General features: G+C 36.3%; 2 protein-coding genes across 5 annotated transcripts in view; one reads left to right on the top strand and one right to left on the bottom strand.

Moving 5' to 3' along the window:
* The window catches only part of LOC127432237 (docking protein 1-like), a 29,739-nt gene extending 26,841 nt beyond the window's left edge, over positions 1-2,898 (bottom strand). The window contains exons 1-2 of the mRNA XM_051683152.1: positions 2,592-2,898; positions 1,132-1,428 (exon numbers count right to left, since the gene is read on the bottom strand). Coding sequence (XP_051539112.1) covers positions 1,132-1,428; positions 2,592-2,651 — 357 coding nt within the window. The 5' untranslated portion in view covers positions 2,652-2,898. The remainder of the gene's footprint in view (positions 1-1,131; positions 1,429-2,591) is intronic.
* A 3,245-nt stretch (positions 2,899-6,143) lies between these two features.
* LOC127432236 (exportin-7-like) overlaps positions 6,144-15,345 on the top strand; it is a 45,847-nt gene continuing 36,645 nt past the window's right edge. The window contains exons 1-2 of one of the 4 annotated variants that reach the window (XR_007895729.1): positions 6,203-6,219; positions 6,968-7,030. Coding sequence is in view for 2 of the 4 variants with exons in the window: in XM_051683150.1 (XP_051539110.1) it covers positions 7,007-7,030 (24 nt within the window). In the remaining 2 variants the exon portion in view is untranslated. Of the gene's footprint in view, positions 6,220-6,961; positions 7,031-15,345 lie in introns of those variants that run through there. The other 3 variants (XR_007895730.1, XM_051683151.1, XM_051683150.1) reach the window with 3 other exon arrangements.

Genomic DNA, 15,345 nt, shown 5'->3' with positions numbered 1-15,345 from the left:
ATAATGTGCGTTAAAAGCAATTGTCAAAATTGGACTTATACATTATAAGTGTCAATACTCTTGCTTGCTTGTGAAATCTATTGTGTTACAATCAGTTCTGGGTGTAATCTAATTACAAAATAATTTGTTACTGAAATCTAACTATTTTTAGCCAAAAAGTAGTGTAACACATAGCAAATTTGTGTAATCAGATTGCAGGTATTGACTTTCAAATAAGGTAATTACTTTTAAGTTAAAATTGACTTTTAAATTACTTTTAATTATTGTCAGTAATTACTGTTTGCATTTCTGTGACAGCTGAAGAATCTTAAACAAACCATTGCAAGACAGAAACATGTGGCGCTAAGTGTATGAACATGGAAATATACACATTATTTTACATTTGTTAAATGGAAAAAAAAACTTTTCTGTAAAAGGTATTTTATAAAGTAACTTAAAATTAAAGTAATCAGTAATGTGATTACTTTTATATGAAGGAATAAAAGTGTAATCTTATTACAACTTTCAAAAAGTAATTAGTGATTTTATGTGGATTACTTTTTTGAGTATCTTCCCCAACACTGGTTACAATTGCTCCTGTTACAATGGACCCTTTTCACATTCCCATGTTTGGAATACAGAAGTAAACTCTAGTGGGGTAAGCATATACAGTATAATGGTGAATTAGAGACCAAAAGCACATAATATTTTTGTGTTCACATTTTCTCCAACAGCAAAAGAAAACATCCACTATTACATTTCCACAACTTTCCAAAAGAGGAAAAAAATAGAGACAGATGAATTACAACAGTCAGAATAGAGGAAGATGCACAAATTTACTGTCACTCACTCAACAGCTGCATTTGGAACCCCATCGCAGCAGTGTTGACTAGTTGTTGTTGTTTTTTTTTTTTTCAATGAATGCCAGGTTAATGGTACACAAAGAATAATGTTTGATACATTTACATTACATGAATAAAAATTTGAAAATATATTTTTTTTAAATGCTAGATTTACGCTTCTAAATTAAGGTGGAAATGCGTCATCACAGTCTGTGAAAAGAGTCTATTGCCCCCAGTCTCCCCTAATTAGCAAATGTTCTGTGATAATGTATCATCATTATGTGCTGTGATTTGATGTGAATCAACTTACAGGGAACGCCTGCTCACACAGGCTCATGATCCAGCCTTTCACCTCTGAATGGTGAGCAGCAAACACATAAAGTTTCTCTGAGGTTTCCAGAAGAAAGGTGGTGCAGTCTTTAGGGCGGTCAGCCATGTCGTTTTCTGATATCCGGATGCATTCTCTCAGTATGATCACCCATTTGTAATCAGGTTTGCGCTTGCTGGAGCCCTCCTTGAAGGACATATATTTGTGCTCATACAGCTCCAACCGTGCCACATTGCGCCTGCCTTCTGCCACCACCACACACCACACCTTCCTCCATCTCTGAGGGGGATAAAAGCACATTATAGTCTATAAAATGCTCAGTATGTTTTAATATCTTTGCATTGGTTAACAAAATATCAAACCAAATGGCATTTATTTTAAAGAAAGATACACAGACGGGCTGGTTTAAGTATTTCTGTAACTGCTGATCTCTTGGGATTTTCATGCACAACAGTCTCTAGAATTTACTCAGAATGGTGCCAAAAACAAACAACATCCAGTGAGCGGCAGTTCTGCGGATGAAAATGCCTTGTTGATGAGAGAGGTCAACAGAGAATGGCCAGACTGGTTTGAACTGACAAAGTCTACGGTAACTCAGATAACTGCTCTGTACAATTATGGTAAAAAGAATATAATCTCTGAATGCTATTCTGAGATGAAGGTTGCTGCTGTTTTGGTGGCACAAGGGGGACCTACACAATATTAGGCAGGTGGTTTTAATGTTGTGGCTGATTGGTGTATACTGTACAACAAGCAGTGCTTTACATTGGAATCCTGTCTATTAATATTGTTATATAACTCCAAATTCATCAGGGTGTAGCAAGCATTATTGTTATAAGATATTTATATATTTGTCTCCTCACTAATTCTGAGATCATCTTTCAAACATCACTGAAGATCCCCAACCACCCACTTTTTTTAAATCACTCCAATGCCCTTGATGCTCATTGTATCATTACCACCCCAAACACTTTTATTTGGAACTGCAAACAGCAACGAACATGGATGAGATTGCTTTCAGTTTAAGAAAAGAAAAATGTTGGTAGGTTTACTCTGAATCTGGCCAACTTGTCTAATATTCTGTACTGATGCCACACAGTAGAAATATAATCTATGTAGAATATAATTAATATATTGTTCCACCTTTACTCAGTCACTTTTTGATATTTAAAAAAATATATTTTCAAGTAGAAAACATGACGTGATTTTTATTTAATTATGAGGTTTTATTATGGATGATTGCGCTCAAAAATGTATTGTTTTATAAAACTCTACTGCAGTATCAGGGGCTGCAGTTCTGACCTCAGCCCACAGTCCACCAATGCATGGTGAATGCATCCACCAATGCAGCTCTTGAGCTTAATTTGTGAAAATACTACAATACTGCTAATTATGTTGAAACTGGTTTCTTATAAAGTTCTCAGAAGGACACTGAGTCTTACCTTGCCAAAGCGTTGCTGGTGAAGGTAAAGCATTCCTTTTCTCCTGATGTCCTCCTCCATGATTCTTCAGCTGGACTTTCCGTCGTTTTCCTATCCACCCTTTCACTATGTTCAGATTTCCTTGCCTTTAAACTGTATGTTTGCATTTAAGATGTATTGCTGTGCAGATTGTGGCATTTGTGAATGGTGGACTGACCTTAGGAGACTAATCAGTCTTATTCCTGTCTAACATGAAGTCTAAATCAGTCACTTGGAGAAGTCAGATGAGTGGGTGTGTGTCTGTGGCTTAGGTTCGTATGATTCTTCCTGTTTGACACTATTTAGGGGTGAAGTTTGCTTATCTTGACATCTGTAAAACGTTTTAAACGAGTTTGAACATCCTACTGCTACCACATCAGAATCAATCACATGATCATGCAAAAGATTCACTTTCCCCTCACATCTTACAACTGCAAATGCTCTACATATTTTACACATCATAACACATTTGTCAGCCCAAATTAGATTAACATTCAAGAAGCCTGTAAAACTTAAAATTTTCTGCAAACAGGACATAAAACTGAAAGCATTGCAAATGATCAGGATCTCTTCTTTAGCTTATCTTACTGTGAAACTTGTGCACAGTTATACAACATATGCACTTTTGTAAACTCAATCATGTGAATACACCACAGGAAACTGTCTCAGGTGAAGGGCACATCAGCTGAACTAGAATGGATGTCCTTTTTAGCACACAGTTCTGATCATGCATCTAGAGTGCCCCTCTGTGAAAAATGGGGGCTATTACAGTGCCCTCACTAACATGAAATCATATCACAAACAAGGTCACATATGTATTTTTCTCTGCTTTTCAAAACATGCACAAAGACACATCCATGTATATGATATCAAAACTGTGGCATAAATAGAAGGGTAGACTGGGGCTAGTTTTCACACACAGAAGTTGTCACAAGGGCTAAATCACAGTTGCTGCAAGCTATTGAGATGGAAGAGCATTTTATTTTTTCTCATTTTGTTGGTTTCGCAAAACTAGTTTTAAACCCTTTTAAAGTAGGATATTTTTGTGAATACTGTGCTCCAAACTAAAATTCCAATATTAGCCTATATTTTTGTATTAGCTCTGAAAACAGGTGAACACAATAAATAAACCACAATGACAATGGCGAGGCTTACTGTGTTTTTATGTTGTATTATGTATTATCAGCTTATTATAAAGGTAGGTGTCCACATAAATGTCTGGTCAGGGCAAGCTGTCACATTTATATTTAGGTTGTCAAATGTGTTATATGTTGTCATTTTGTAAAAACATTTATTACAATATGCAGTATGTTGGCCAAAGCAATATTTATATATTTTTGCATATTACTGTTTCCATTTTGGCTGACAGCTTACTTCAACTTTGCAACATTTTATTGGGGCATGTTGTCACAAAATGTGCATTAAATTAACTTTTTCCTGGGCAAGAAAAGGTTAAAGATTTTTGTCGAGACTGTAAGATAAGTATGCACCTACAGTGTATAGAGAGAGAGAGAGAGAGAGAGAGAGAGATGGACAGATGGATAAATGGATGGATGGATGGATGGATGGATCATTCAAAGTGTTGGCCTAAGTGAAAGATTGTGAAGTCAGGAACAGGATTAGATATGTTTTCACCCAGTTTGTGTTCCTTGTATTGTAAAGGGTTTATCACACTTTGACTCACTTTCAACTAGTTTTGAGGAACTTAAGTGAAGACTATATCCTGTCTTTTAAAACAGAAACAAGCAAACAACTTGTCGGCTTCTGTTGACCTACTTTAGAAGCATCCAAAAGATCAAATTAAATAATGGTCTTCTGAATGTAGATTTGGGTGCTATTCCGATATATGTGACAACAACCAAAAGCACACATGAAAAGAAATGACACTTTTGACACGTTTTTACATTTCAACCAAGAGGCTCAAACCAGCGGTGAGATATCACATTCTGAACATATGAAAAAACAGAACACATACTGTATTTCCTTACAGAAGTATAGAAAATTATCTGAATAAATCATGTTATCAGACTACTGCAGACCTCAATGTGAAAATAATGACAGCAAAATGTCACATTACAGCATTTTTAACGGGTCTTTTCTTTTGACAGCAAATACTGCATTTTCATTCGACATTGGTTTTCTCACTAAATCATTTCACTTGCTTAACCCATTACTTTGCCTTTAAGGAAATGTTAAATCTGAAAACATGGCCTACCAAAACACATTTTTGTAAAACTTTACTTAGGTTAAGTTTATTTCTGAATCCAATAATTGTGAATTAGTTTTTAATAATTTATCAATAACTGTAAATGAGCTCTATAGAGACAAACTGTCACAATGAGAGTGCCACAAATCATAGGGAGAACTCAGGAGGAGAGTGAAAATTATGGCTTGATTAAATGGGTCTTTCCTGTAATGTTTTATTTGATTACTATTGCTTCAAGGTGGCTAAAGAACAGGCCCACTACCTGTCATTCACATTGGACTTTTATTTTGAAATCCATGTGTCACAAGATGTTGAAGGTTTAGTTTGTTTAGTGCAATACAGAACACATTTCTCTTCTGTTTAGGAATTGCCTAACTGTAAAATAAAGGATGTCTCCGAACATGTGCACAGAAGAACTTATTACAGTATCTCCTTTTAAAAAAGTGATGTATTATTTTATTTTTTTCATCCTATGGTCAGTGATGTCAAGCTTTCTTTTGTATTATCTTTTCAATTGCTTATATTTAAATTTTTTCTTAAGTAATTATTCCAAAAATAATTCAAAATTCATTCAGAATTCCAAAATTATTTAATCACTATAGAAAAAGTAGAGCAGTGAGAACTGTTAAAATGCTTTAGTAAAATTTGCCAACTGTATTATTTGTCATCGATTTAAATGACTTTTTTTTTTTTTATCTGCATTCCTTTTATTTTGAATATTGTACATGTCCAATGTGTTTGTTGTCAATAAAATAATAATAATAATTATTATTATTATTAATAATAATTTAAAAAAAAAATGCTTGGACACTATGTGTCACTAAATTAATGAACATCATTGATATATCCAAATAAATTATAATGTTAGTTCATGTAGTCCCATATGTTAGTCATAAAATAAATTACAGACATATACATAAATACTGCATGCATTCAGGCCATTGGCAAAATACAAACACTAAAAAAGATGACCTTGCACATAGTAATGCCGCTGGCATTTTTTCGAAAGCATCACATTTTAAAACAGGTCGGTCAACGTGTTCAAGAAGATACACAAAAGCCTCCTTTAATGTTTAATAGAGTTATTTCTCAACTTCAAAATAAGCACTGTCAATCCCGCTTTGGTAGATTAGATTAGATTTCGATTGATTAGAATCATGAATCCACGTGACCTCTAATAGCTGAATTCGCTATTTCACTTTAAGACCTTTGTAAACAATGGTTAGTTTCGGCGTTGGATGTCCGCCGTAACGGTATTCTCGAAGCATCGGGCGCTCATCTGGCTTTATTACTACGTGCGTCAATTGCGTAAATGTTCCAGTGATTGTGGGCAGATACGCGCATGCTCGTTGTCAGGGGGAGTGAGAGGAGCATGAATGGAGCAAAATGGCGGATCATGTGCAGGTAAGTAAGCGATTTTGTTATGGTGTTATTAAATTAATACATTTTGATTTAGTGCAGTCGAATGATACATTCTGAGGCTTATTTCAGCTATGCGTTTCTGTTTATTTTAAATGCATGCGTCGCGTGGCGAGAGATGCTGACTCGCATGCTTTATTGGGATTCGATTACCAAGTGTTGACTTGTGGCCTGTCATCATGTTGATTTTTAACTCTCTGGTCCAGGATAAGACACAACTCTACAGCATGGATGAAAGTTGTTTTAAAGCAAGATACAAATACTGTATTTTAAAGCAGCACAGATCGGCAGAACCTGAGATATCGTTTGTTTTCTACTGCATGCAACTCTGTAGCGACAGTCATGTTTTACATTGTAAACAAGGCATCATCCCTCATCCAGCCGCTTGCAATGCAATGATTACACTGGCCTTACACACATGCGATAGTAATTCGGGCTCAGCGAGCCTTATTCCAAGATTAAATCCTATCAATAAGCCCAGCAGCACAGTTGCATTCAGTTAGCTGTCATTCTGTCATCGCGGTAAGCAAATGTGTTCAGTTTGCTCAGCTCTGCACCTCCTCGCGCTTTTAGCCTGTAGCTCGCGTGCTAGCTCATGAGTTTCTCCCGCGCGCCAAACCAAAAGTCCAACTAGAAGACGTTTTCTCTTTTAAGTTATATAAACTAAATACTTAAACATCTCCCATTAAACCTAAGTTACCGTTTTAAAATATGTTGTTTGTATTCCTTTCAGTGTAGCGGTAGAGGACATTTACATGACTGAATAACTGCCATGGTTAGATTAAGTGACATAATGGTAAGTTCGCGAACCAGAAAGTTTTTATTTTTATTTTTTATAGATATGAGTAATATTACATATTTTGTTTCGTTTATAATGGTTTTAGGCGCGATATTTGAATAATTATTGCTCTGCATATTATTTAAAGGTGCACTCACTATTTTTGTCCTCATTACGAAGTTTTACTCCTAAAGAAATACATAGTAATTTTAAAACATGTGTATAAAATCATGAGCATTCACTTGAGATGAAGACTCCAGTCTTATCAGTAAGCTTCTAAAAGCAGTTTTATTGTACATGGAGGGGGTCCCCTCATGGAGGCAGCCATGTAAAGGCCCAGGTATACTTAGTTTTGCGGATCTGCTCGCGCCTGGTCGTCCGCATTGCCTTTGTGAGTATACTCTTCTGACCGTGAGCAAATGCGTTTGGTGTATATGCACTACAACTTCTTTGTGATACTCTTTTAGTAGAGTCAATGGCCAGAGCATGCACCGACAATGTGCACAGACGATGACTGCGTTCGCAAGTTGAGAAAATCTGGCCAGCGCGTCGTCATGCCTCGCAGACTGGATTATGATGAAATGAAAATAGTTTGTATTTGACCAAAATTCCTTTATCGTCAGCAAGCTGAGTAATGTTTATTATGGTGTCAAAATAAAAGCTCCTCAAGAAATATGCATGAACAAACCTTGCGTTGTCCATGTTTCTTATTCTTTCCGACAACAAAGCATTTGAACGCTACACAGCTACTCGTAATTACCATTTCAGAAGTGTGAAGTAGGATATTCCAACAGCACATGAAGGCAGCATTAATCTCAGTAACCGCTGGACACTTTCACTCTTGGATTAAATTAATCATGGCTGACTGTGAATAGTAATGTCTACAATGGCATCTCTAACAGAAAGCTATTGATTTTGAATGATGCTTCATCCACGCCTCTAGGTGTCACTGTAAGTCCAAGATGACAAATAAAAAAGTTACTAAGTGCACCTTTAATATAATTAAATATTGTATCGAAATATGTTTACTGTCAAGTTACCTTACCGTTAGTTTAAATCCTGTCTAGTTTCATTAGCTAATACTGTTATTGCTTGTGTTAACTGGGGATTATTTAAAGACATATAAAGTGCATGTAATGAACTGTATTTTGCTACCACTCATTCTCTCGGATCATAAGTAGTTGCTCTTGATGCATACAATATGGCTTGTTTCATAGTTTTTCAGGCACATCATCTTGTAAAAAAGCTGTCCATGACAAATGTCAGAACATGTCATATATGAGGGCAAAGGTTAAGGAGGACTTATAATAATTGTTTATTCCCATGAAATTTATTGAAGTGTTTGTGTTGGGGGATGTTTCTGGTGTTAACCTGACTCTCATGTGCAGAGGCAACAGTAAACATGAGCTTTCCAGTGTTGTTGTCAAGCTTCCTATTACCTTGTAGCTGGTAAAGCAGCCATTCCATTTGCAGTAATAGATTATTAATAACCATCTAAGCGTCGCACACAGCCCTCTGTCTTTAAAGCCATTTTGGTGGCATCGATTGCATCTTGGTGGTGTAATGTAGTTGTATCTAAACTATCATGTTTACATAATTATGAAAGAATATTTTCTGAGGCCAGTGAGTTGATATGACTCAGCATTTCATACTCATTTTTAGTAGTTTTAAGTTTCAAGTCTTGACAACTAACTGTAGCTTTGTGAAATATGGCCGTACTTTTTTTGAGTATAACAAGTGGCAGAAAACATGTTAATGTTGCAGTGTAACCATTAACTGGTGGGGTCAAAGTAGGCATAACCATATTATATGTTGTTTATGGCATTAGTTCTAGTAGACATTCATGCATGGCATCTTCATATATTGTGTTTCAACTTCAAGTCGTCTTATCTCTTCGGACCAGTTCCTTGAATATACTACTTGCATTTTATCTTTTAGGATGCAAAATGCATTATATCTCTCTTTCCTCATATCTTTTGGGGTCCTCCCTTTTCTTTTAGGGGCTCTTGATTCAGTTATTGGCAGGTTGCATCAAGCATGGGCATGAAAGGCACACTTCAAGTTGCAAAATGTGCCAGAATGTGCTTCTAAAAATATGATTTAACTACTGCAATAAGAAAAGAAAAAGAAAAAAAACATACACAATAGGTTTTTAGTTCAGAACTTTTTTTTTTTTTTTTTTGGTAAATAAACTCCAACTTTTTAGCTGCATTTGTTGCAGCTGCTGTTTTTTTCTGCTGATTCTGATTTTGTATAGGTATGCTTCACAAGGGAACAAAGGGCTGTTTAGAGTCAGAGGCTTGTTGCTGCACAACATGACTCGAGTTAGCTCTTCGATTGCCTTTCTGTGTATTACCAAAGTTTCACACTGACATTTTCTCCAGTCACCATATAGGTCTAGTGTTTCATTCGTTTATTCAAAACAGATATTCCCTCAGTGGCAAAGTACAATAACTTCAAAATATTGCTGTAATTTTATGAGATGTGTATATAAAGGATGTATACTAATATGTTTTATGCAATATTAGTTTCTGTTTTTAGTTGGCTTTTAAATGGTAGTTACAATAGCTCTCCAGGCTCTGGATTGAAATGGTGAGACACCTGCAACTGACAAGTTCTCTAATGGCAGAAATTAATCAATGTCTTTGCTTGGCTATTTATTAACGGTGCTTGTATTGCATTTATCTTTAGAACCCCTATCCCCAAGTATTAAAGCTGATGTACTTTCTGCGCCACTAGTGCCACCAAATGGTATTGTAAAAATTTGTTTTCAGAACAGCTCTCTGAATACCCCCCCACCCCCCAATCTGTCGCTGGTAAAACAAAGAGATAGTCCCGCCTCCAACTCACGGCATTGGTTGATCAACGTTGTTGGGGCAGGTCGCTCTACACAAACATAGGAACATAGGAATCAGAGCACCAGAGAGAAGAATGCTTTCCGTTTTCAAGAAAATTAACCTATGAATTAGGGATGGGCACGAGTACTCGAGTACCTGAGTACTCGGAAGTAACAGCAATGATCGATCATAAAAACAAAGATTGATAATGAAAATGCGTGACGTGACTTTTCACTAAATTCGAAATTCAGTGACAACTACATGACAACTAAACACAAACGTGTCAAAGAGTGGCCTTATTTTTAATTTTGAGATTGATTATGTGTGGGGTTTTTTTTTTTTAATTTTTTATTTATTTATTTTTTGTACCTTGATTGTCAACAGTGACGTCTCATAGCACCCAAACTGATAAAAAAAATGCTGCAAAGTTAGCATTTGTTCTACAGGTTTACCATAATCAAAAGAAATTTTAATTCGCCTTGTTTCGAACACCTGTCTATGCAGATGTTTGCTGAACAAGTTTTATTATCAAGTAATGTAGAAACTTTGACTCATTAGTGTATATTATTTAATAAAAGTGAAGGTTTATCATTGACTGTAAATCTCCCTCGGTGATGACATGTTTGCCTCAGGGGCGTGTCCAGGATTTTATACACGGGGTGGCAACACACCACTTAAAGGAATAGTTCAACCAAAAATGAAAATTTGCTGTTGTGAGTTTCTTTCTTCATCAAAACAGAATTTAAGACTTTTAGGATTTCATTTCAGGCCTCCTCCTCTAAACAATGCAAGTGAATGTACTCCATTTTTTGACGGTCCAAAATGCATGTTTTGGGTGCATCAAAATAATCCACATGACTCCAGTCGACAAATAAAGTTCTTCTGAACGTTAACGCGGAGGCCTGAAATGAAGAAAGAAACTCAGATATATCTTGGATGGCCTGAGGGTGAGTAAATTATCAGCAAATTTTCATTTTTGGGTGAACTATTCCTTTAAATGTGTGTGTGTATGTGTGATATATATATATACACACACACACACACACACACACACACACACACTGGTGGCCAAAAGTTTGGAATAATGTAAAAATTTTACTCTTATGGGAAGAAATTGGTACTTTAATCCCCAAAGTGGCATTCAGCTGTTCACAATGTATAGTCAGGACATTAATAACATGAAACATTACTATTACAATTTGGGAAAAAAAAAAAAATCAGAACTTCTTAAACTACTTCAAAGAGTTCTCATCAAAAAATCCTCCACGTGCAGCAATGACAGCTTTGCAGATCCTTGGCATTCTAGCTGTCAGTTTGTCCAGATACTCAGGTGACATTTCACCCCACACTTTCTGTAGCACTTGCCATAGATGTGGCTGTCTTGTTGGGCACTTCTCAAGCACCTTACAGTCTAGCTGATCCCACAAAAGCTCAATGGGATTAAGATCCATAACACTCTTTTCCTATTATCTGTTGTCCAGTGTCTGTTTCTTGCCCACTCTAACCTTTCTTTTTGTTTTTCTGTTTCAAAAGTGGCTTTTTCTTTGCAGTTCTTCCCATAAGGCCTACACCCCTAAGTCTTCTCTTTACTGTTGTACATGAAACTGGTGTTGAGCGGGTAGAATTCAATGAAGCTGTCAGCTGAGGACATGTGAGGCGTCTATTTCTCAAACTAGAGACTCTGATGTACTTATCCTCTTGTTTAGTTGTACATCTGGCCTTCCACATTCTGTCTTTGTTAGAGCCAGTTGTCCTTTGTCTATGAAATCTTCTGTTTTTTTTGGCAATTTCAAGCATTGTATAGCCTTCATTCCTCAAAACAATGATTGACTGACGAGTTTCTAGAGAAAGCTGTTTCTTTTTTTGCCATTTTTGACCTAATATTGACCTTAAGACATGCTATTGATCTATTGCATACTATGGCAATTTAAAAACAAACACAAAGACAATGTTAAGCTTCATTTAACAAACCAAATAGCTTTCAACTGTGTTTGATATAATGGCAAGTGATTTTCTAGTACCAAATTAGCAATTTAGCATGATTACTCAAGGATAAGGTGTTGGAGTGATGGCTGCTGGAAATGGGGCCTGTCTAGATTTGATCAAAAATGACTTTTCAAATAGTGATGTGCTGTTTTTTTACATCAGTATTGTCCTGACTATACTTTGTGATCAGTTGAATGCCACTTTGGTGAATTAAAGTACCATTTTCCTTCCGAAACAGCTAAATCTGTACATTATTCCAAACTTTTGGTCGCCTGTGTGTGTGTGTGTGTGTGTGTGTGTGTGTGTGTGTGTGTGTATTAGTGCCCGACCAATATATATTAGCCTTTCACCGATATATCGGTATCGGCGTATATGTGCCGATATGAAAACTTTTTTTCAGAACATATAATGCAGAAAACAATGCTTTAGAATTGGTTTCATTACATAGTTTGTCCAGCAGAGCGTGCTCCGACTCCATTGTTAACAGAGCTGAGCTGATGGTGGTTCTGCAGACAGTGCGGAGTTAAGCGGTGTCTTCGTGGTAAGTTGTTAACTAGTTTGTGAAATACATACTGGAAAGTTAATAAACAATGACCCCATAATTTTCCATTTTCAATATTACAAATATAACGTTAACCCTGTCCCTGACAACCATGTCACTCATGTTTATCTTTGCTATTGTTTGCTATGTTAGCCAGCTATAGTTTGTCAGTGCAGTCAGTAATGTAGCAGATTGAAAGGTAAACATCAGAGCATCTTTTTGCAGCTCAGCAAACAATGGTGCGGTGGTGGATTGTGTCTGCTGAGTGTTGATTTCACACTATGTTATTACCTAGTTGGTGAGACACAATGCTGGAAAGTAAAATAAACAACGTCCGTCTTTTACTCTCCGTGACAGCGAGCTTATAAGTAACTAGCTAATCACGTAGCTACTTTCATTGTTGTCAGCTGAGTGGAAGCTAATGTGTAAACATGTATCAGTGTTCCCCACAGGATTTTGTGAGACTATGGGGTTGGACCTCTGACCCTCTAGGGGGGTCCAGGGGCATGCGCCTCCATAAGAAAATTTTGTACATTTTAAAGTTAAGTACTTCCATCTGGTGCACTTTGAGAGCAAAATTAAGAGGCTAGTGTCGTGCTCTTGTAAACAATTTTGTGCTCCTAAAGCTGCACTAGGCAACTTTGAAATAAATCGAATTGTGAGTAACAGCGCCCCCAATTCTTCCCCATATACATGATGCTCTTCACCACCAGCCAGGGTTTAATTGACAGCTGTTCACAAACAGAGCCACGGCCTGCCTTGCCAAAAGCGATTGGCTAAAATTAGCTGGATTGTCATTACCCGACCCACAATTTTCACTCAGAGCTAGAGTCTGTGGTGCTAACTAATCTCTCACAGGGTACAAACTAGGGATGTCAGTTTCAGCTTTTTATCTTTTAACGTTATCTCAGACTGCTAATGATAGCTAGCTAGTGAAGCCGTAAGCAGTGTAACGTTATGCCAATTAACCTAGTAACGCTAATGTTAATTTACGTTAATCATCAGGATTAGGGTGACTATATTCTGGTTTTCCAAAAAGAGGAAACCTTTTTCGCCGGGGGGGGTATTGGGGTGCAGTGTAATAACAGGGTTCAAAACAGTGTTACTATGAATGCAAACATTAATACAGTGAAAAAGACACTCTATTAGCATAACATAAATATATATAAATAAAAATTTCCAACATTCTTTTGAATGTTCATGTACTAAAATAAAATATTTGATGCCATGAATGTACCTTCATTTACTAATAGTATTATTTTGAATGCTTCATTTTCCATGGCCAATGTGATAATTTTACGTGGTCGCAAAAAGTAGTCCGTTAATTTACCTGATGAACTTTCACCTTTTGCTGACCCTTTATGCTTTGCAGAGCTAATGTGTGCTTCTAAATCACTTGCACCTTTATTAGCAACTGACACATAAGTGCCAGCTTTAAATGTCATACATTCTTCTTCTCACGGATCTCGACCTGGACAAAAGCATGGGAATTTTTTTGCAAATCTTCTGTAAATTAGCACTTTCGTTTGGGCATTGTTTCCACTCAGCTGTCATTTTCTGCTACTGTCAATCTGTTTGATGCCGAACACAACAGCGCTTTGCACGTTAGCGGAGAGATTGACAGGAAGGAATTTGGCCAATAGTTGCTGCAAGCATCTTATAATCGACCAATTGGTGTGCGAGAAGGCAGGACTTACAAAGAGGGGTTAAAGCAATGCAAATATGCGTGCACACACAATGAAGTATTAGACCAGATGCACATCATAATGCAACTAAAGCCGAATCCCGGCCATTTTCGCAAATTTAGAAATCCTGGCCGGATGCTCTTTTTAAGGTCCAAAAAAGAGGACATTTCCGGGAAAAAGAGGACGTATGGTGACCCTAATCATGATTCTAACTTCGGCAGTAATATTATCTGTTTGCTCTTGTACACTGATGATATTGTGTGTGGATTAGTGTATAAATGCAGTGGATACATTTAATGTTAGTTAATGTTACTTGCCTCAAAAATTTGTCATTCTCCTCAACCAAATAACATTAGACGGATCCAGGAATACTCCAGTGCGAGTGTGTGTGAGCGTGTGAGTTTACAGCAGTGGGTGAGGAGCTGACTGAACTGACTGGAGCTGACTGGTGCGTGACAGAGAGCGCAAAACACAACCTTTTATTTTATGTTGTTATGAGACTGAGAAGTGCAAAAATATTTTAGATGAGAAGTGTAAAAAAATTTCGGTTCATTATGAGACTGTGGCGGGCCTCCAGAGTCTAGTCAATTAATGGGAAACACTGTGTATTCACCGAACTGTTTTGTTCAGGATTCACAGTTTGGTACCCCCTTCAACCGAACAATTCCAGTTGTTGCATTTACAAAATGTCATATTTAAAAGTCTGGTTTTCCACCGTTGAAAGATTCCCCTGAACTTTCATAGCAGAATACGGTGTAACACCGCTGCTTATATGTTTATCTTGACTCGGCAGTATTAATATAGTCAGCATTTGACTGATACTAAACAGTACTGATGTTTATTTAGCTATTTACTTTATTTTTATTTATTCTTTATTTTAATGGTCAGCATTTGACTGATACTAAACAGTAATACTGATGTTTATTTAGCTATTTATTTTATTTTTATTCTTTATTTAAATGGTCAGCATTTGACTGACACTAAACTGTAATACTGATGTTTATTTAGCTATTTATTTTATTTTTATTCTTTATTTTAATGGTCAGCATTTGACTGATACTAAACAGTACTGATGTTTATTTAGCTATTTGTTTTATATTTTTTCTTTATTTTAAAGGTCAGCAATTGACTGATACTAAACAGTAATACTGATGTTTATTTAGCTATTTATTGTATTTTTATTTATTCTTTATTTAAATGGTCAGCAATTAACATACTAAACATACAGTACTGGTGTTTATTAAGCTATTTATTGTATTTTTATTTATTTATTTTCTCAGTGTT

Source organism: Myxocyprinus asiaticus, chromosome 42 (genome assembly GCF_019703515.2).
Source record: "Myxocyprinus asiaticus isolate MX2 ecotype Aquarium Trade chromosome 42, UBuf_Myxa_2, whole genome shotgun sequence".
NCBI lineage: Eukaryota > Metazoa > Chordata > Actinopteri > Cypriniformes > Catostomidae > Myxocyprinus > Myxocyprinus asiaticus.
This window is presented reverse-complemented; position numbering and strand designations above follow the sequence as displayed.